At 32.0% G+C, this 24485-nt stretch overlaps 1 protein-coding gene across 7 annotated transcripts in view; it reads left to right on the forward strand.

Moving 5' to 3' along the window:
• Positions 1 to 24485, forward strand: part of LOC143252924 (coiled-coil domain-containing protein AGAP005037-like) — a 322060-nt gene that overhangs the window by 61735 nt on the left and 235840 nt on the right. For 6 of the 7 annotated variants that reach the window (XM_076505800.1, XM_076505799.1, XM_076505802.1 and 3 more), the window contains exon 2: positions 8948 to 9001. The exons of the other annotated variant lie outside the window; for it this stretch is intronic. In XM_076505800.1, the coding sequence (XP_076361915.1) occupies positions 8948 to 9001 (54 nt within the window). The remainder of the gene's footprint in view (positions 1 to 8947; positions 9002 to 24485) is intronic. 7 annotated transcript variants of the gene reach the window in all.

Raw genomic sequence — 24485 nt, forward strand, 5'->3', positions numbered from 1 at the left:
ATATATTTCTCCATGTGGATTTTGAAACTCTTATGGTAACAAGAATTACATTTCCATGTAAAATTAAAAAATTGTCTGTTACAAATCAAAGTAAAGTGTGAAAAGCTAAAAAGAACTACTCACACATATTAAGACATTTATTCACAAAACTAGGTATTAGCTCATCAAAAACAGTAAATTATAAATTTAATGTTAACCATATTTTAACATAGGCAGTGGTTTTCAGTGTATATTAGTAAACTACGTTTACTGTCCCTTTAACTTTGCATAGTGATACCAGAAATTATATATGTAGCCACAATATTATATTTCTCAATATTTCATGGATACGTATATTTTAGTTAGTGAACAATTCTTATATACTTCTTATTCAGTTAGACTCCATTAAGTGATTATTCGTATTCCTAAGCAGACAAGACAAATGATCTTTCAAGAAAGTTAGTGAGAAATAGGCAAGACAGTTTCATATTTATCTAGACAAACCTGAAAATTCATATACATGAGCAGTACTTACAAGGTTGCTCTCGCTGAGAATCATATATAAAACGTATAACATCAGATAATTAATTAATGTTGATGTTTATCATACATATTACAGATGAGAAGTGTTTTCATCAGCAACAATGACAAGTGCAATCATAGCTTTCTCTTTCTCAGGATGTAACAGTACCGAGAAGAGTCTTTAAATTTCAATAATTTAAACGAAACTAGTTTCATCAGAAGAAGGATGTTCTCTGTCATCACTATATTTAAAATGAATCATATATTAGAAGTACATTATGTCTGGTCCATAACTCCAAGGGCTCAGTTTCGTAAAATATTATGGAATATTTCATTCCATAAATGAAACACATTCCATTTCCATAAACAAAACAAATAGGACAGTAGCCAGAATAAATTATATATATATATACAAAAGAGTAAGAATATAGTTTTTAGTTAGGAATAAATATGTTTATTTAAATAGATTCTTTAAAGTTTAACATAAAAAATCAACTTATAAAGCTAAACATAAATTAAATAATCATGTTTATCAGGATGTTAATTATAAAAGTAAGTAAGGTAAATTATTGGCTATACCATTTGCCTCATTCAAATAATGGAAAATATGTATTATAAAATTGACACACGCAAAAATGTTGTATGATTTGTCTTGTTGAAATATGAGTTTTACTTTAAAATCAATATAGCAGATATGTTAAAACCCTACTGAAACACAGTTCTTCATTACACTATCCTTGGTAAGACTTTATAATAGTAACGTCGTTTCCCCATAAAAGTACAGTCAGTTTTTTGTAAAACATATGAAAGTGAAAAGTATAAAATAAATTTGTGAAATGAAATATTTTCTAAGAGCTGTTACACACAATAAAATCCGTAATAATATTTATAGAAGAATAGTGTATACAGTCCATAAAGCCAAAAAATGAAACTGTAAGCTAATATGTTAAATTATTGCAGGATATTAATGATTTAAATAAGCATCTTTTTTGAAATGATAATTATAAACAAATATAACTCATGTAAATGAGTTATCCTTATATCCACCAGCGCCATTTTTAAATTACTTTCTGCGTATGACAGTGCATTACATACAAATTTAATAGACCACTTTACCATCAGTATATAGATATGAAATTAATAGTATACTACATTATGCAATTTAAATATTTATGTTTCATTTAAGTTTTAATTGTTTTCTTTCAAATGAAACATTAAAAAATGCTTCAATTGCAGCTTTTCATGTTATGTGATCCACAATGTTTGCAAATCTTAACATTAGCAATGGTTTCCTTCTTACTGATACTGCACAAGAACATCTGCAGCTACATACATGACATAATTGACATGTGAAAGTCTACAAACTACGTTGTCTTGGAAACAACCCTTGACAGCTGCCCCGCCTACCTCTTATAATTTGTATTGAGATCTACTACATACGTGTGGTTAATTGAGATAAGTGTATATAGTCGTTAGAAATAGCTCAGCTTACACAAATGTTCACTAACAGCTAATTTGGAATTTGCGCCGACTTTTCTTTACAGTGTACGTGCTACTGCCATTCATATGGTTGTTTGCTTGATCGATTACCCTACGTAACATAAATTTTTCCTGAATAGTATGTGGTATTTCTTAATTGCTTATATTGTAAAAGTACAGAAAATGGCCATTATTCCCTTGAAACTTTGCTTTTGTGACCTGAATATTGAAATTTAAAAATTAATCTATTTTCTATGTAAAAACGGGCAAACTTGCACATTTTCATTTACATAAGATCTGAATAGAACACCATATGAATCAAGATTTACATGTATTTATAGTAAAGTTATACAAAAATGTTTAGAAGTGAGTAGTTTTCGAGATTTGCAAATGTAATATAAATCACTTTACGTATCAGCCCCCAAATATAGTCTCCCATCATGTTTGCGATATGCGCCCCTTGGTAGCGGCGTTCAAAGTCCAGTACATCTTGTTTGAAGCGCTATTCTTGCTCCTCTGAGTATGGTCCCATGTTCTTATTGACATTTTGCCGTAGTTCTTTACCAGAGTCTGAACCAGTTCCACATAATTTTCGGCCTTGTGATTGCCCAAGAAGCCATGAACTACGGCGGCAAAGCTGCCCCAAGGTTTTTTCCTTCCTACTGAGAATCTTGGGGAATTCTGTGCAATCCAGGATCTTCTTTATTTGTGGTCCAATGAAGACATCTGTTTTGACTTTTGCCTCAGACAGCTTGAGGAAGAAGTCTCGAAGGTATTTGAAGGCTACATGCTCCTTATCAAGAACTGTGACAAATTGTTTCATAAGATCCAGTTTTATGTGCAATGGTGGGAACAACACCTTCTGGAGGTCCACTAGTGGCTCACACTTGACATTGTGCCTCCCCACAGAGAACTCGGTCTGTTGATGCCAGTGCTACCTGTTGTAGTGCGCTGCGGTGTTCCCGCTGTTCCAAAAGCAAAGATAACAGGGAAACTTGGTAAAGCCTCCTTGGAGACCTATCAGGAATGCCACCATTTTGAAATCTCCGATAACCTCCCAACCATGCTCATCGTACTTCAAGGCTTCTAGCAAGGTCTTGACGCTGTTGTATTCCTCTTTGAGGTACACCGAATGAGTCAGGGGAAGAGACGGATACCTATTCTCATTATGGAGCAGCAGAGTTTTGAGGCTTCTACAACATTCAAGAAAGTTTTTGAAAATTCTTATAAGTTCGAGAAAGTTCTCTTTCAGCTACTCAACACTGAATCTACCTGGAATGTTCTAGAAAATGGGTAAATTTCAAAATTTCATTACCCAGTTCGCAAAAGCAAAGCTTAATGAGAAAAAATATGTCTTTTCCATTTACTTTAGACATAAGAAATTGGGAAATAACACTTTCTATCTAGGAACAAGAAAAAGTAGAAATAATGTTATAGCGCATACGGTGGTTTCTTACAGAAATATTCTTTAGTTAGAAGGGCGGTTAAGTTGTATTTAGCACTTACTTTTATATTCTATTTAATTATGCATTATGTGTGTTTTAAAAATCATATTTGAAAATAATTTAATGATTTTTTTTACAATTTGACATATGGCAATAAATGATAATAGCTGAAGAACGTGAAAAGAAAAGAAAAAAATTGAAAATAAGCTATAAGTGAAAGATAAAAATGTGAAATTAATCATATGAGAAAAAGAAGTCTTCTAGTGGATTTCTGCAAAAAATGGAAAGGTACGTACTTATTTCCATTTGTTCACTTTAAAGATTTCATTGCCTGCTTGTTGATCATAATAGATATAGAAACGCCACCTGTTTTTGTAAAACACACAAACTACGCTTAGTAACAACCTCCACCTTTGTAAAACACAAGTAATAAAGCAAAACTTATAAACGAAAACAATATAAACAGAAGTGGATACAAGTTGAAAACTGTATACAGTTCAATGAAAGTATAGTAACAGAGTGTCATAGTAACAATATCTACCAATAGAAACTCCATACGACTTTGTAAAATAAATGAAACAGAAGACTATAAAGTTGATAAGACCGAAATAGCGTATTATTTAACTTCTGTCAATTAATTACATTTTATAGTAAAACTATCCATCTCTGGATACAGCAAAAAGTTTGCCATGCAAGTTAAATACAGAAGTTAAACGAAATTTTAACATTAATGAACTTGTGAAGTGTTTTATACAGATAATTGAAAATTAAGCTAAGCAGATGGGATAAAATAGTATTGATTAATTTATGATTCTACAAACCATGCTAACATTGCCCTTAGTAGCAGCATCTGCCTATAAAAAACCTTAGTAACATATAAAGAAATACATGTAATGTAGTAAAATATATAAATGAAAAATATAAACATAAGTTGAAATCTATACGTATTTAGTGTTCTACTTATGCACTGAAATGGTATAGAAAAACATTGTGCAACTTAGGTTAAATTTTTAATTTTAAAACTATAATTGTTACTATAAGGCTAACATCACGTAGATCTATCTATGTAATGTTAGTTTAACAATATGCTCTTTGCTGTGTAACACTCGAACTGTAATATCATGCGTAGGAAACGTACTGTTTGATAACAGACAACTTCCTCCCGTCATGGTAACCTAGAAATGTACTCCCAGCAATGCGTCCTCTGTTCCATTTCGTGAAACTATGGTGGCGTGCCATGCAACACCTCGGATAACTACTTGATTGTCTATTTTATTGAACGTCAATGCTAAAGCATTATTAGTATGAAATATCATTTATTCCGTCGGTTAGTTAAATCCACATGGTATATAAAACATCTTTAAAATTCCTATGAATCAAAATATTACAAATTATATCTTGTTCATTTATTGTTTCAATGTCCATTAACAATAGCGTTATTTTTGGAAGTGCTGAATTCTTAAAGTTCCTTCATAATTTATTCCACTACGTTTTCTAAATGCAGTATTAATGTTTATCTAAAAGTGCCAAAATATTTTCGTTGCAAGACTCTTACAAGTCAAACTTCTTTTTCACTAACAAAGAACTCTGGGTACCATAAATGATTATTAACATACATCCAAAATAATAATATGTATACTACCCGTTTTGGAGCGTTTTTACGTATGTCTCAGTGTAAATATACTAACATTTCTAGCTGTGATGCAAATTATTTTTAAATTTATATTGAAAGCAGCTTCAAGCTACCCTATATATTTTTTTAAAACAACATAATATACAGTTCTCTTGCAGTAGATGAAAACGAAATGGAAACTGTGTTTACGTTAAAATTACATTTCCCTCTTTCTTAATACATTTACTCTAGCTTTGATAATTAACTCTCCTTTGTTATTTATTTTCAAGCCACCATTAAAAACCATTATAAAAATAATAATTAAACAGATAGCCGAATAAAACCAATTTTAGGTCAAGGAAATGTTGTTAATAATTACATTTTAACAGTTGCAACTACTATAGTTATACAATGTAAAGTTTAGATAAATTAATGTTTTGGCTCTTCTTTATCACACCTTATATAACAAATAATTTTGCATTATAACAAGGAGTTCTTTGTCATAATGTCACCTTTGGGAATTATACAATTTTACATGTAAATTATTTCATGAAGGATAGTTTTAATACAGCACTGGGTTTACAATTTAAATATTTCGTCTATAACGTTACGCCATTTATAAGATTATGATTTTATTTGTACATGTATTGCATATATATATATATATATTTTAACACTGTTTCTAAAAGCAGTTATAAAATTCTAAGGTTGATATTTCTCTTAGATCATCATGTTTAAAGTTGTAAGCAGTATCACTCATTGATAATAAATATTCATTTGCGGTCTGTAATCGTCAGAAGTGGTAACTTTCAAGTTCTCTCTTTCGTTATATGTACAAAAGTTGTGTTCATTATATTAACTCGATTCTGGTGTTTACATATATATTTTTCTCTACAAGTGGGTTTTCTCGTCATCACTGATCCCTAGAAAGGTTGCTTCGTACTCACGTACAATTAAACTATTTCATTAATATAATTTTAATAAGTTTGTGTTAGTTTACATGTGGAGAAAAATATTAGAAAGACCAGCTAGCTTTTATCAGAAAGACCATCAGCAGCTTTCATCATAAAGCTCGGTGACGCTTCCTTAAAGAGAAAAAAATATTTAAAAAATCACTGTGTTATAAGTTCGAATTTTAGGCATCTGGAATTATTCACTAGATTAATCAACAAACTTTATTATTTTCATTGAAAATAAATTCACACTTTTTGACACTATCCTGCCCGGCATGGCCAGGTGAGTTAAAGTGTTCGACTTGTAATCTGACAGTCGCGGGTTCTAATCCCCGTCGCATCAAACATGCGCATCCTTTCAGCCCGGGAAGCGTTATTATGTGACGGTTAATCCCACTATTCGTTGGTAAAAGAGTAGCCCAAGAGATGACGGTGGGTGGTGAGTACTAGCTGCCTTCCCTCTAGTTTTACACTGCTAAATTCGGGACGGCTAGCGCAGATAGCTCTCGTGTAGCTTTGCACAAAAATTCAAAAACAAACAAGTATCTTAGCGCTTTCTTTTCAAACGTTATTCACTTTGTTCTTAATTACTGCTAATAAAAGGCTTATAATATGGATTTTGAAAAAAAAAAATATTGCATGAAGTAACCTTTATTAAAAATTATATTCGTTTATAATAGTTCTTCATAACATATGTAGAACTATTTTAAACATTCGAGAACCAGAGAAGAAAGAAATATATTTATGTATTTTACATTTACTCGTAAAATCTACTTAGAAACAAGTTTTTCATAATAATAAGAAAGCTATTTTCTCATTACTGAGATATAAGCTCTCAGAAACATTCAAGTAATATTTATTTGAAATTCTTCTCAACTATAAAAATTGTTCACTTTGCCGTTGTGCTGCTAAGATTGGTCTTTTTATTAAATTTTTATTAGTTCTTTATATAAACTAACAACTGTGAAGGATAATTATCTAAATATTCTAAAACGACAACGTAAAATAGTCATTAAGGATTCAAAATTAAACTGTATTGGAACCAAATAACAATAAATACCTCGTAAATTTACTTAAGTTAACACACTAAACTACTTGATTTTGTTTTTATGTATTCGAATAAACCTATTCGAAGTGCATTAATCGTCTCCAATTTTCAACTGATAAACTAGAAAGAAGGAAGACAACTAGTCAATATTGCCAACGTTTCGGATATTCTTTCTGATAAAATCGCGGAGCGTGAATTTTATCAGTTCAAGGTAACTGGCCTTAAACACTAAGCATGTACTTCCATTGTCCGGTATGCTGACCACTAGCCACGCTTGGCTTACTGTTTAAGCATAACGTATAATTATATACATTTTCTTTTACTCAAACTCAACGATCAAGTATCGAAATGTAGGATTTTGATTGAGTGTATTTGCATCTATATGTCTCATTGAAATAATTTGATAATGTGTTTTCCATATCTTATATTCAATCGCACGTTATTCGTTTTAGAAGTGTAAATATAACCTTTAGTTTGATTGATAAATTATATATTATATGTAGCATCCAACAAATAATTTATTCTAACAAATTATTGTTTACTTTATAAACAGAGAATACAGTGATTAGGGGTTTAACTTTATATAAAGTGGAGAAACTCTTGATTCTATCAACGTCCTCCACAAGCATGAGCAAATGTTATAAATACGCAAAATTAAAACGAAATTAATGATTAGAGTGTTACCATGGAATAGTGGTGAAATTTTTTTAATAGAAATATTGCTGGGACAAGTTATATGTTGATAGAACAAACTCGACAGCTATTACGTTCAGGTAGTAACCATTAATCAAATATCCTGATAATATAATAATATAAAATAATAGGTATTATATCTGAATGACACAGCGTTCTCGTTCACCCAGAATGATCTAACCAACTAAGTTATGATTGTCTTGTTTGATTTTGTAAAAATGTATCTCAGGACGGTTTTCATCAAAATAAAACAGAGAACAACATTTCAAACTTTTTAGGTCATCTTCAGGTTAACAAAAATAATTCACAACTGACCGTTGCCGGGCACATGACTTAAGGACGAGAGTATAAAGGAGTACGGGATTGTAGGGGTCGTTGCAGATGGATGTTAGGTTATTAATTAGTATAGGTATACAGGTGTTCCTTTATATTGGTTTAATTCTGGTTTTAGTTGTCGTATAAGTAGGGCTTCTTTGTTTTGCGTTTCTTTATATGTCTCCCTACTTAGTATTTGGGTGTTTTCTTTAGTTATGTTATGTTTATTTGAGTTGCAGTGTTCAACAACGAGTGAAGGTGTTTTTTTGTTGTTGTTGTTCTTTAAATCTAATTTCCATTTTCTGCTCGTTTCTCCAATATAGAAGTCGTGGCAGTTATCACATTGTATTTTATAAATTATGTTGGTGTTGTGTTTGTTAGTGTAGTTTTCACATAGTACGGACTTTAGTTTTCTACCTGGTTTTTGAATAAATTTGGTGTTTTCTGGAATGTTGGTTATTTTTCTGCCGATGACGGGAATATATGGTATGCAGCAGTATAAGGTTTTGTAGTGTTTTTGTATCTTGGGATTTATTTTTGTTTGTTTGTTGGTGGTCAAGGTGTGTACGTATAACTTTTTCCAGTTTTTAGAGGAAATTTGTTGATGTTGATGAAACGCTCAATAGAAATATCGGTTAATTTATCATTGTGTATCAAGTCCAAAAGTTTTTCAACTTTTCTATGGAAACAACACTGAAATCCTAATATTATCACCCTGTTTCTCTCGTTTATAAATCGTTTTTCTCTCATAGAATTAATCAAATCATAGATGATTATCTATTCAGCTCATACAAACAACATCTGCTGGACGCATTCTGTATTTTGAGGCATACTGTCGTAATTCTGAAAATAAAATACAGAAGATGTATGTTTTAACACGAACTTTACTTTTATGTTACAGAGAGTGATTGGGGAGCTGAAGAGAGTCCCTCAACTAGTAGCAGTAGTGGTGGAGGTAAATAGTTTCAATCTGTATACTTTTCATTACCAGATAAAATATAGTATTAGTAACAGAACGAACATATAGATAAGTATGTATAAAATTCTGTAGACCTTATTTTTAATTCAACTCTCTTTTCTTGAAAATTACTATTAACGTTTCTCTTTGAAACATAATAGCGTACAAAAACAAAGTACACAGTAACTACTTAATTATGGGAGTTTGTTGTGAATGGTCAGATAGGAAGCAATACTTTTGCAAATACTGTTTTCAATTGAAGATTTCAACTAATTCCAATAAAATGTATGTTATTTAATTAGAATTTTTTTCGTTACTAAGTACAATTACAACGACTTTTATCTCAAGTTTTCTATGGACTTTTGTTTCACGAAGAAAGTTTGTTTGTTTGTGTTTTTTTAATTACGCGCAAAGCTACATGAGGGATATCTGCGCATAGAGAGATATTAATCGGCTCATAAATACATCTTGCTTAAATTTGGTATTGTCTTACCAGTAAAATTGCTGTATGTCTTCTACAAGGATATGATAATGTTTTTTTTCGAATTATTATTCCCTCTTCAGAAAGGAAAGTATGTATTTGTAATGTACATAGAATAAACAAGTGATACGAAGAAAAATACAATATTAAAAGCCCCAAGGGCAAGTGGCAAAAATTTTGCATTATTTTATACTATAATATGCTTTTTATTATTAAGATGTTTTGATAACGTGATACATAAAATAAAAGAAAATTTCTGTATCAGAAATCCACATTTAAGCAGCAACAAAGAAATTATATAAAACATAAAGAGAATAGAATACTTCGGTATTGTCTCTGTGTCAGATAGTGCTATTATTGGGCAGATCTAACGATATAGTGTATCAAGACTCATAAATAGTTTCAGATTATTACATTCTTGACACTCAGTGATGATTGGACGAAAAATATAACAGCGAATGATATTTTTGACTAGACGTGCTACTGCAAAATTTCCGACAGTGCTTCACTCAAAAGCAAATAAAAGCAAAATTAAGAATAATAAATGTTTTTGTATCTTGCTTTTGAAATTTGTTTGCCATACTGTATTATAGCCTACAGAGTGTATAATTCTTATTATGGTTCATGGTATACGCTCGTTTTACTAACGTCACGACAATATAAAATGAACGATAAGCGTCCCTTACGTGATATTTTAGCGCCTAGTTACTGATAAACAACATAGTATGTGCAGTGATATCAGTGGTTAAAACAGGTAACCCCTCTATGCGGCCTTCGGCTCCATTTCGGGAAAAGTTTAATCAAAAGAATCCATTATGTTTCTTCATAGTTTGTCGTACTGTAGAACCCTTTATAAAATAAAACTTGTTGTGTTAGTAGCTGATTTATCAAGTGCACAATGAAGTTTTATTATAAATATTAAAAGCACGGTAAAAGGAGAGCATCTTTGACGCTACCGGAATTCAAACACGCTACCCTCGGAGTACGAGTCGTACGCCTTAACACGCTTGGCCTTGCCGGGCCCGGTGTAAAATGAAACGTTGAGTGATTAAATAAAAACAACATTTTGATGTTATAAAGTCGTTTATTTTTATTATTGATAAGACTAAACATAGATTAGCTCAAACAATGAAAGGCTAAAAACTATAAAATGTGTGTAGAAATTACAGAAGCAACCCTGACATTTGTTGTAGCCAAAATGAAATTATAAGAAAAATTCGTTATTTGTAAAAACGATATTCATTACACATTCTTCAAATGAATTACTGTCCTGGAGAAATAAGCTTAAAGTTAACATAAAAAAACATTTTGTCATATTTGTTATTCTCAAGATTTTATTGCGATAATTGTAAAATAATATATTCCTGGTTGTGGAATTTGAAAACAGAATTAAACTGTTTGTCCTATAGCAGATCACACTAAGTAGAATGTCTAAAAGTTATGCACACTGAAATTTACAGGCCTAAAATTAATATTTTCGTCACCCAGTATTAACTTTTAATGTCTCCCAAGTTATTCTTTCTGTTATGTAGCAAAACCGAAATAATGTAAATAAGAATGATTCATTAAAACTTCAAGAATTGTTACAGTAACAGTTAGACTATGGTGTCAACACAAACTTTTACAAATATGACAGTACACTTTTTGCACCAAGTTCAATTCTTTTAGAATTCCTTGAAGCTGTTGCAAATAAGAGCTCAACATGATCTGTGGATTAGCTGTCATGGTGTGGATGTAGTTGTTCAAAATTTTTTCCATGATCCTGTTGAAAACAAAACGTCTCATGTGTTTCATAGCTGACCTGGGATAGATTTAAGTTTGTAAATGTGTTTCTTTCTACATTAGTTAGTAGCAATGATGATCAAAGGTAGCAGAGTTTTCAATGCGGCAAAAGCAATGTAAAAGAATAAGATAATCTGCCTTTGTAAACATATTCTGCTTTTAGAGTCATCTTATTAAATCTCTATGAGAAGACCTACGATTTCTCACACATTTCTGTTGCATCAAGCTGAGTTACCTTGCTTTCTAATAATTAGATCTTGAAACCTATAGAGTGTTTCAGTGTGATCTATGTGGTCATTTTCAACCAGTCAGAATTGTAATAAAGGAAACTGAATTATAAACTGTATTACTTCAATAGTAAGATCTTCAGTCCTATGGAGAATTTTATCAAACACTGGACTTAAAATTTTGAACAGAATAAAATAATTTTTCTTTAAATAAATACGAACTTACGAGAGTATATCTGTTGCACTTGCAAAACTTGTGTAGTGATTTAAATTTGTCTGCGAGATTTTCTGTCTACCATTACCTTTTAAAAATCCTTCATTAGTTTTATATTTATGAGGGAAATATTTTGTGTTTGTAAGAAGACAACAGTATTAACCTGATTTTATTTTAAAACATTATTATTACATTTTTTATTCGGTTCTTGGGATTTTTCTTGGAAGAAGAGTATATAATAAGAGTTTTTCAAGCACACTGTGTCTGTCATATCAGCAACAACGCATTTTGCTCAGTGCCAGAGCTTACGTTTAAGGAGCACTAAAATTAGAAGTGGTATTAGAGTTATTTATATAATTCATTTGTTAAAATAATAATTAACATAGGATAACAAATGTTACGGAAATAACTTATTTTGATGTCTTCAAATAGCTTGAGACACTTAAAAGTTCATTATATTGTATCTACTTATTAATAAAGTTAATATTATTTAGCAAGTCGTATCATTTTTCAGGTATCCAGCTAAGCTTTGACATTATGAATCTCTATAATTACCTATGAAGTGGTAAGAATTTATTTATGAATTTTAGACAGAACATTGACATGTGAGGAGGTGCTCTGATGTATTGTTAGTTGCGTGACTATTGCTATTACAAACACTTTTTATGTTTCTCGAAGAGTTGTTTTTTTCTGTTGAGTTATACTTTAATCTTTTAATAGAGGCAATCTTCACCTGGAGTTATATTTTATGATGTAATGTTCTTTGTGTATTATTATAGTGGCATTATTTTAGTCTGTTGATAGAATGGTCATAGTGTTTTAATAATAATTATATAAAAATTGTATCTAAATAATATCGCCTTATTGGAATAACTAATACTTAAATACTTTAATTTTAATTTTAGCCTGTTGCTGATTTTCTCTGGTATTAACTCGCTATCATTAAAGAGATCCAACAACAAAACTATTGTTATCAATAACTTATTACACACGTATTAAATATTATAATAATATTAAAGCATTGACAATTAATAATTAAAAGTTAACTACTTATAGAGCACAATGTTTGACGAAAGTGGGAGTGAAACGCGGATACACATTTTTTCTTCACTTCAACTATGAGCAAAGAAAAATTTACAAGGTGAATCAAATCTGTCAGATTTGTTCGAAACTTTACGAAATCTTTTTAATGTAAAAAGAAGCTACTTATATATCAAAACACGCCTTTAGATAAACATAATGTTTTATATTCAAGTTGTGAAGACAAATTATTTTTTTGTAAAAGCATTAGTATATAAAATGAAAACAAAACATAAGTTATATTATATATATGCAGTGGTTTGGTTCATTGTATTAAAACGATTTTGGAGCTGTACAACTTCCTTACAGTCGGTATTTCCGCGTCAGGCCGTGCTGTATCTGCCAATGCATATGTTTTTGAAAATAGTTTTTGAGCATTATAAAAACATCTCCATTGTAAAATTGTATCATGTCGAATGCAGCCCCTTTTCCGTCCATGCTTTCCATAATAAATTTAGTTCACGAGGACGACAGTTTTCTAACATCTATTTCAATATTCTTACATTTCAGAAATTTACAGGTTCTTCGTTCAGTAATTTAATCGGTATGTTTTTATATGGAAAAGCACGAATACCCTGCTCATTCTCCAACATTTGAGATATGCAACAAATGAATATATCCGTCATGGAAGCAGTTCGTGTACACATTATTTGTATAGCTTTCCCTGCCTGGAACTGTTCTTCATTGTGTTGTGTACTGTTGCCTCTAGCATATGGATGAAATTTGCTACTGACCCTTGCGTTGTGAATTCTCTCCTTTGACAAAATGTTGTACTTTGCTTATCATCACTGGAGTATGGCTTATTGCAAATTTATTTCTACAAGCTTTTGGTGTCTCGACTTAATCCATATTTATTTGTCTTTCAATGCCATTAAGCATAATGGATATTTCAGTTTTGAGAATTTTAAATCCTCAATCTGAATACATTATTATTCGAGTGTACAAATATATTTTTTTTTCCAAATGCTATCAATTTTTGGTGGCATCACACTCTGACATAACCCAAAGAATGTCAATACGTAGATCATATTCATATACTTCAACTATATTTCGGCGGTGGTTTTTACTAACTTAATTATTTGTATACGTAAAAATCATTTTTAATATAACAACTCAGCCTTTCCTATTATAATAACGCTCAACAAATTACTATCGTTTTATATTCAGCACATTTTTATCAATTTTTTACTTCAAAATACACTTGTAAGTCTTAGCAGTCTAACACATTCAAAGAATAAGATTGGTAGGAACTTCAGTCCAAACATTGTTGATTTATATACATATATTCTGTAACGAAAGTATATACAATGAACTATGTATCACTGTTTGTTTTTAGTTTCGTGCAAAGCTACTCGAGGGCTATCTGCTCCAGCCGTCCCGAATTTAGTAGTGTGAGACAAGAGAAAAGGCAGCTAGTCATCACCACCTACCGTCAACTCTTGGGATACTCTTTTACTGAAGAATAGTGGGACTGACCGATACATTATAACGCCCCCACGGCTGAAAGGGTGAACATGTTTAGTACGACGGGGATTTGAACCCGCGACCCTCAGATTACGAGTTGAACGCCTAAACCCATCTGGCCATGCCGGGCTCTACGATGTTCGATAAAGCTTTAGTTATTAGACTCGACACTCAACAAATAACGTTTATATTAAAGTTGTTGTTGTTTTGAGTTAAGCACAAATCTACACAATGGGCAATCTGTGCTTTGCCCACCACGGGTATGAAAACCGTTTTTAGCGTTGTAAGTCCGCAGACATACCGCTGAGCCACTGGGGGGCATTATATTAAAGAGTTTCTAGTTTTATTTGGAAAAGTTCGTTGGCTACAGAAATTGCACATTAAGTCATTTGGATAATTCTAAATTTAATCTTGTATTCATTTTAAACATTTACAATAAAATGAGCTATTTTTCTAATTAATAACATTATACTAATGTGATGTTATAACGTGCACTAATCGCACTTTTGTTTATGAATTTCTCGAATCTTTTGCATATAAAGCGATTAATATTCTTCTGTCGTTAAAAATAGTGGTTTATACATATCGTGAAAATTTCGGTAGTAGAGTAATAACAATAACGCATACTTTATAAAATAATGTTATTTTTATGGCTTTCGAAATAGCTCGATAGGTTTCTAGAGTTATTGTACATACCCGACTTCTATATAACTGTGTGCAATGCATTCTCTATATTACTATTGTAAGCAGAGAATATTGTACTACTTTTCACAAGATACAAAAGTTCATCATAAAATTTCCTGAACATATTTTTAAATATCTTGGAACATTTACTGTCATATATTTCTAAGTTGAATCATATATTTGTTGTTACGAAGAGCCACAATAAGTGATGCCTTTAGCTGTCTATCACAGGCGTTTATACACTACAATGATTAGATAAGCTCGAATAACAGTTGAAACTGACTAGCTTTTCATACTACCGCAAAGCTAGAGTCATTACTTTTTTACAAATTTATACATTAACTAAGTGATGAATGAGTTGATACTTTAACTTTTACTAGTAATGCAAAGAATCAGGTAACTGTAATTTTATATTAATCGAATTTGATGCTGTTTTATCCACACACGCAAATAGCGTGATTTCTTAAGCGCATAGAAAAATGTTATTAAAAGTGTTGAATTACAAGTGCACGTGATATCCTTCCAATAACGAATGTTTTCTTTTTCTTTCGAAGAAAGATAGAGTGTTTCCCTTGTCCGCTGTATCAAATAACATAGGATTGTCGAGGATTGAAGTGAAGAGTCCACTTACCTTCTTTGTTTTCATACATTTTATCTAGTGAACTGAAATAATATAAATATACTGAAATGTTTCAAACATACTACCTTAAAGTATAATGTTAAGTTTACAACTCTATACGTTGATAATATAATGTTTACTATTAAGCTTTACTCATTTCTCCTTTTTTCTGTGATAAGCTTGATTAAATCCTGTTACCAGGTCTGTGAAATTACCTGAGGCCCAGCATAGCCTGGTGGTTAGGGCGCTCGATTCGTAATATGAGGGCCGCGAGTTCGAATCCCCCTCACGTCATACATCCTCGTCCTTTCAGCCATGGGAGAGTAGTAATATTACACACAATCCCACTATTCGATGGTAAAAGAATTGCCCGAGAGTTGACGGTGAGTGGTAATGACAATTGCCCAAGAGTTGACGGTGAGTGGTAATGACTAGCTTCCATAATTCTAGTCTTATACTGCTAAATTATGGACGGCAAGTGCAGATAGCCCTCGTGTATCTTTGGGTGAAATTCAAAGCAAATAAAATTACCAAAACAATTCATACAGCGTTAATATTTAATATTTATAATATTTGAACTACAAAAAACAAAATTACCATTGAGCGAATTTTCTTATTTATTGGATAAAATACAGCAAAAAAAAGAGTACAAAACAGAAGTGTGACCACCATAGCTCCAAGGGGAAAATCCAGACACCCAGTATTTTGTGCACATATTGAGGGTATGCCCCTGAGTATTACTTACCTTATCAACATGCGTGTGTGTGTGCATCGTTTAACGATGGAAACTAGCGAAAAACCACATAGAAAGTAAGAGATTTCTTATATTACAAATAAATATCACATACAGAGAGACACTCACGTGCGTGTGAGATTTCGCATTTATGTGTCTGTATGTGTGGGATTTGTGATCAAGAGGAAAGAAACTAAAACCAGAAATTTTGCTCTCATATTAAGTGTAGCCTGAGACTGTGAAACCGGGTATTATTATCCACGTGGGTGTATGCATGTGTATGCGATTCTTTCATTGAAACAACTTAGCAAAAAACCACATAGAAAAGAAGTACACATAGATATTACTTAATCTTCTCAAATTTTGCACCCATAATAAGTGGGCCCTGAAGGTGCGCAATTACGTATTATTTGTCTTATGCATGTGTGTGTGCATCTTTTTAAAAAGAGAAGCTGCCGAGAAACCACATATAAAAGTGATTCTTTATATATATATATCTTTTATCGTATAGAAATGTCAGTGCATTTTGGTACCAATGCATTTCGGCAGTAGCTTATATGTCATATTGCTAAGCAAGGAAAGTAGATGGGTTATACTTTTATACTAAAATGGGTTCAGAATACACAACCTGGTATAGACATATAGAGTATATCAACTTAATAATCTAAGCAAAGCCCGGTAGATTCGCTACTATTTATTAGAAAACTTATTTTTCCATCATATAAATCAGTTGCAAATTCATACAGCTTTTAGAAAATTTACATCCTTGAAACTTTATTATTATTAACATTGCTATAATAATAATAGGGTGAATCTTAAAAAATCAGGTTAATAAATAAATAAAAAAGTAATACCATATGTCATTTGAAAATTATTAAAATATTCATGGTGGATGTGAAAATAACCTCGACCTACTTTTAGTTTCTATTGTCAATCACCTCATTAACAGTTTCAGTTACATAATTTTGGCCACTACAGTAGTGAAGACTATTCATCCAATGCTACCCTACATTAAAAATATATAAAAAAGAACATTTTTTACTCTATTCACAATGAGATTTTAATCAATTTTGTTTTTGAATTTTGCACAAAGCTACACGAGGGCTATTGGCGCTAGCTGTCTCTAATTTAGCAGTCTACGAATAGAGGAAAGGCAGCTATTCATCACCACCCACCGCCAACTCTTGGGCTATTCTTTTACCAACAAAGAGTTGGATTGACCGCACATTATAACGCCCCCACGGCTGAAAGAGTAAGCATGTTTGGTGTGACTGGGATTCGAACCCACGACTCACATTACGAGTCAAACGCCTAAACCCACCTGGCCATGCCAAGCCTAATTTCAATAAAGAGGTTAAAACCTTCCAAAATCGAACTGATAAAACCAACATTTACTCAGTAGTGATAAATAATACAATGTAACAAAATTTTTACTTTTTCTTGTTCCAGAAAGTCTTATTTTCCAATTGCCTAGGCCTAAAGTAAAGAGAAAACCCCTATTTTTTTCTTCAAACTTTGCTTTTGTGACCTGAGTAATGAAAATTTCAAATTTACCCATTTTCCAAAATATTCCAGGTAGATTCTGTGCTGAGTAGTTAACAGATATTTTTTACGAAGTTACAAGAATTTTCAAGAACTTTCTAGAATGTTGTAGAACTTACGAGAATTTTCAAGAACCTTTTAGAATTTTCTAAAACTTTCCACAGTAATATATATACAGGGGCTCACCACCTTTATTTAGTTCTAGCTGCTTAAGTGAACACATAGACTACCTGTTTTTATCAGAGATGGCATCAAGAAGTTGCAAACATTCTTCATACGCATTCTACAATGTAGGTGGTCAATTTATCAAGACAAGAGCGAAAATGTACTCTGTGACAGCATCTGCTAAAAGGTGTCAAGCCAACACGGCATATTTCGACATGCCTTTCGGGGATCAAGCCAAACCCTGGGCACTTCATTTTACCTGGGACCACTGCAAGAAAACTCTCGAAGGTAAGAACAACAATTTTTGCTTGCTTGAATAGTAAGATTTTATATTATACAAATTTCAAATTTTTAAAATTTAAATATATTTTAATTTTTTTTAATTTCAATAGTATAGAAAAATATCACATATAACATATTTTGCATGAACCTCTTACATATTAGTTGTGGATAAAATAAGTTTATTCTTCATGATAACAATTTTACTTTGCTCTTTTGCAGGATGGTACAGAGCGGAAAAGAGGGCCATGAGTTCACTATTCCAAGAATTTGGCATAAACCCACTGACCACTCAAGCAATTGCTACCCCTGCGTGGCAGACTTTCCAAACATCGGGCTGGGAAGAATGCATCTGCTATCATGTATCCGGACCTCCATATCCATCGCCCCAGATGCCACACTGCTCTGACCTTTCTGAAGCAAAGGTAAAAGCTGGTGTCTTTGCTGGACCACAAATAAAGAAGATCCTGAAGTGCACAGAATTTCCGAAAAAATTCAGAAGGAAGGAAAAAAAAGCCTGGGGCAGCTTTGTCGCAGTGGTTCGGGGCTTCTTGGGCAATAACAAGGACGAAAATTGTGTGGAACTAGTTGAGGCTCTGGTAAAGAACTACGGCAAAATGGTCTGCAGGATGTCCTTGAAAGTCAATATACTTGACGCTCTTCTTGATAAATTCAAGGAGAACATGGGAGCATACTCAGAGGAGCAAGGCGAGCGCTTCCACCAAGATTTACTGGAGTTTGAACGCCGCCACCAAGGAGTGTGTAACGAAAACATGATCGGAAACTGTATTTCGGGGCTGATACGTGAGAGTGATTTACATTACAGTTGCAAATCTCAAAAACTACTCAATTTTAAACATTTTTGTATAACTTTAGTATAAATACATGTAAATCTTGATTCATATGTTGTTTAATTCAGACCTTATGTAAATTAAAATGTTAAAATTTACCCGTTTTTACATAGAAAATAGGTTAATTTCTAAATTTCATTATCCATGTCACAAAAGCAAAGTTTCAAGGGAATAATGGCCATTTTCTGTACTTTTACAACATGAGGAACAAATTTTATGTTACAAAGTTTTTATGCGTTTATATGGTATATATTCTTTAATGAAGAATTACTATAATTGTAACCAGTTTGTTAAAGATATATCCTATAAAATTATATAAAACTTTGTATGTCATATTTTAAAATTTGATATGTTTGTAGAAACATGATTAAGAAATTATGACAATACAAACACTTTACACTTAAATGACATAACTATGACCAAACTATTAAAGAGTGGTCCAAAGTTTTCTTTCCTATTTTAAAATTTAAAATAAGTTCATTAATTATCTTTTCAACGTCTTGAAGCCCAACAAATTTACTTTTTATTGATATACATCGTTAGTAGTTCTCAACATGTCTAACCAAAATTCAGTTACAGTCACCTTCTTTGCAACATGTCCATAATCACATTAACAATGATATTAGTTAATTTGGTCTTTGGCTTCGTGATTTTTGCTGCAGGCGTGCGATAAAGAATGTCAATCACATACTGCCAACGAAGGAAGTTTAGTGGAATTATGTTTGGCTAATGCGGAGGCCACGGATTTGGCCCGTCCTATAAACCAAATGACGCATTAACCTTTTACATGCACGGCTGCCATTATATGGGGTAACACTGCTCACTGACACGAAAACTACAACAACAAAAAGAACACATCACAATAAAACTGTTTGAGTTGGGCTACAAGATGTTAAAACTTCGTGGTTATGTTTCTTTGGTTATTTAATTATTTAATTTTACAATGCTTCCACCGGCCATGCTGCCAAGTTTTGGACTATAGAGCAGACTTTAATAAATAACATCATTTCTTAATGAACTAAAACTTTATTGTTAAAATTTTAAGGTTGAACTAAAATTCCAAACAAAGGTTTATGAAAAAGTTTACAGATATAGTGACACTATTGCAAGTTTTTGACTCTTATTGTAAAGACAGTAGTAAACATAGAAGATGTACGTGTGGTGTTGACTTACCCGCTCGGCCTCTTGGCTAAGATTAAGCATAGCTTGTTGTGTTCTTGGCTAATTGTTCCCGTTATTGTTCTTTGTGTTTAGTGTAGATAAAAAGGTTTTGACTTAGGCGTTAATGAGATAATTCTCATCACTTTGATCAATGGTACTCTACTGCTTTGAGCGCAACTGGCTAACAGTTATGTTGGACAGCTCGTACTATAGATTCCAGTTAAAACTCAGACTTCAAATGATGAAAGTACCGTCTAGCTGTTTAAAAACTTGTTATCCAATCTCAAACCTCTCTTTCACTTCTTTTAATGTTATTGATTAACATAGCTTTGAAAGTATAACTTTTCTCTGAATACATTTCTCTGCAAGAGCTTGTAGCAAGCACGTCGTTGACAGATGAGAATAGTTTTGTATCATCAGGTGTCTTACAAATGTTTCAATCACGTTCATAAGACCATCTGAAGATAGCCTTCAAGTAGCTTTGCCCGAAATACAACAAGCAGCTTTAAGTATAAAACATTGTCTTGCGTCTCCTTAGGTTAATGAGAACTTTGATACAACGAGAATTTGTGTCAATAGTTTAACCTTGTCGTTTATCTTAAAAATATAACTCTGGAAACTTATTCTAAACATATACCAAGTATAACATGTAGTTATTGTAAAATTTATAAACTGCTCTTTTCGAATAGTAGCATTAGACCGTTACTCTTATGATGAATTCTCGGTCCCAAAATGTGTGATCTGGAGTAATTTTTTTTTTTACTTTGGTAACAATGGAAACCCTCCTCTACAATCAGGCCTGCTAACTACTGGGCTGTATTTGTGCCAATGAATAAGTGTTATACTCGAAAAATCAATGAAATATTAAAAGATTAAAAGAAAGTTAAAAATGTCCGAGGCTAACAAAGATCCAACATCTAGAAGAGAATTAAACTTACAAAATTATGTGGTATAGTTGAAAAAGAAAATTATAAGAAAGCATGTTCAGGTGTAGGAATAATATAAATTCACAACAAAATAATTCTATATGATCAATGTTTTCAAATATTTGTACTTACATAATGAGTTCAATAGTCACGAATTTTATCCTTCCATATCTAATTTAGAATGTATCTTTATTGAGATATACTCAGACAATGATTTTTAAATTTTTGTGCAGGTACTAAAATGAAAGTCGAAAGGTTAAAACGAGTACTAATCATTTTATTCAGGTATAGTTGCATACATTAATATGAAGAAAACTATATCACTTTGGCTCTGTGGTAGGGGCGTATAAATCGATAAAAATTAGAAGTTTTTCCTTATAAATGTTTCTTGGCACAGTCGTGGCCCTTCTAGTGTTCGATTGTGCTATACTTCATTTTAATGTTTAGTTGGATTTTTGACGCGACCGGCCAGAGAAAGTGGATTTTTCTTGGGTCACATACTCGTTGGTATCGAATACATTGGATCAAGATTGTTATTTTGATTTGATTTTACTTTTTACCATACATATCTTTTTACATAAGAATATTGCGCAGATCTTCCACAAGACAAGCGGGCAAAATAATGAAAATTTGATTTGGAGCTCCCTGGGTGTTCAGTTCCAAACACCTACCGTTTTCTTTAATTTGTGTATACGTGAATTAGAATATATTTTTTATTATTCTTGCATGATTGCGTGTTTTAGAAGAGCCAGCCAGTAAGTGAACTGCTTGACGACACGATTTCTCACTGTGAATGAATATTTTGTTCATTTGTGTTATTTGTATCTTCGTAGTCCGTGTTTTATTTCTTCTCTACGTGACACTTCTCGAACATGTGTTTTGCAGACACCTTTAGATTCATGTATTAGGTAATTAGTAGACTTGATAATACAATTACAGTCATAATTTATAGGGAGTTTTGTATATATAATTTTTTCCGTGAATATATGAGTGATGAGTTTATCCTAAATTCAGTTTTTAGTTATATAAAAAAAACAACAATTTCCTCTTATGGAAGTCGTGGCTGAATAAATCTCAAGTCATTACAAAACGTTTTACAAAAACAACTGCTGTCACTTCCACAACTAAAAAAGTAAACTTTGCTGTACTTTAACATCAGCTGAACTTAATCTGAACGTTTTTTTTTCTCGCTGTTTTGTTTCGTTCTTTATACCCTACGACTGGTTCGCGCTCACTTGCTAGTCCTGGACCAACAACTGCAAAAGCTTTAGGAATCAAATATTTGTAGTTAATAATCTCAAAAATCTATAATATCTCGTATTCTTATGACTCTTGAATGTGTTGTTTTGAATGCTTAATAGATAACGTCTTTTGTGAGGCGCACTAGGAATGTCACGTAAGATGAATGTTTGTAGATGTACTTTTGAATCGTCTTCTGCGCGTGGCTAAGCATTTGTGACTACCACACTATTGAATATTTGTCCTGCCAGCAGTTTGTAATCTTTCCTATTTCAAATTTATGTAATACATAACATTTTGTCAACTTTCGCACATCATAAAACTGCTAGCCTAAACCATCTAGCTTTTTTCTATATTTATGTTCGTTTACTTTCGTTACAAAATATGCAACACAGTCTCCTTGGTAAATTAGGTGTCCTGGTAAATCATTCCACTTTTGTTTTAAATAGAGTAAAATGAACTAAAGATACTTAATTTGATATATATACGTGAAAAGTAACAGCTCAAATCTTCAAGTGTTTAATTTGAACGAAAGGGTTTTAAAATAAGGTATATGAGATCGAACCTATCTAATTCCGTTTCAGTTAAATGTAACGAAAGAAAAACCTAATTTAAAAATCCTCAGAGCCATATAAGTGTTTTTAGAAGTTATGTTTAAGTATAAATAAAGTTTAGCCAAACTGTGTGCCTTATGGTTATTTAAATATTCTGTATGTATGATCTAAGTATGATCATTTAATGCTTAAAGTCTAATATCATTATTTAAAACTGAAACTTAAAGCTGTGCAATAATTTACAGATCAATGTATTTAAAGTTATAGAAACAGAAGGACTCTTTGCTAATAAATGCTAAGAAAACACAAGGTGAATTTCGCAACATTCAATGCTTGAGTCATGAATACTGTTGTATTATTTCAAGCAACGAAATGTGATTTCTTTTAATATTGTAGTGTAAAACAACCTAAGCTGGTTGAGTGAGAAAACCCATTACAGCTGACATATTTGGTGGAAATAACTTTTGATTGCATCTCTGATTTGAAATCCGTAGAAGGAAAGTGATAACAAAACGCGTCGGTTTCTAATTATATCTCATTTGTTTCATGCAACGTTAATAAGTTCTAAACTACATTTTTTACTTGTTTTCATGTTGTCGTTGATGAATTCAGATTAAGGCGAGAAAAGGTTTCAAAAACATTTCAAAAACACTTTGTAGAAACAAATGATTAATATTTATTTATAAATAATGACGTCTTTGGTTTCTAAACAATATATGTAATATAAATAATGACGTACTTTAGTTTCTAAACAATATATATAATATATTATTTTTAAGAAAGTATAAGTTAATTAATTTATTTAATCACGTCAGCGATCTCAATTGTATGAAAACAGCATATTTATATTTATTTCCTTTCAAAGTTAATAAACTTTAATATTGAAAATACCGTGAGCCCTCCATCACGATGGACTCTTCTCACCATACTGGTGCCTGTTTCTGTTGCCGTAGTTACAGTTGTATAAGGCTATGTACATGTAGATTGGAGGAGAGCAGTTCATCTGCCTCACAGCAGCAGCAGACAGGTAATAAGTACCTCAGAGTAAGGAAAACTGGGGCTTCTTAAGCGTGCTTCATAGGAATGAATAACAAACTCAGAAGCAAGTGACGATGTGGAATTCACAATATTTACTACAAACCATCGTTTTACATTTGATACAACCGATTTTAAGAAAGAAAGAAAGCATCTGCCATAGTACAACTTTTAAGTCTGTAAGTATCTCAGAACCACTTCATTTCAAACAAATTCCCAACTGTCCTTTCGAAACACTACCTATCCAACCATTACCTATGATCGCGAGAAGAACTGAAGTAGACATATTAGTCAGGTCTAAAGAATGAGCAGAAAACATATCTAGTTCATCTCATTCATCAGGTAATTTCGCTCGTATCAGGTGCCGTTAACTTTGTATGTGCTTCGTTTGGTATTTTTGTTTTGTTTTTGTAAATTCCTTATAATACAATTTTAGAAATACCGA

Source organism: Tachypleus tridentatus, chromosome 6 (assembly GCF_004210375.1).
Source record: "Tachypleus tridentatus isolate NWPU-2018 chromosome 6, ASM421037v1, whole genome shotgun sequence".
Lineage (NCBI taxonomy): Eukaryota > Metazoa > Arthropoda > Merostomata > Xiphosura > Limulidae > Tachypleus > Tachypleus tridentatus.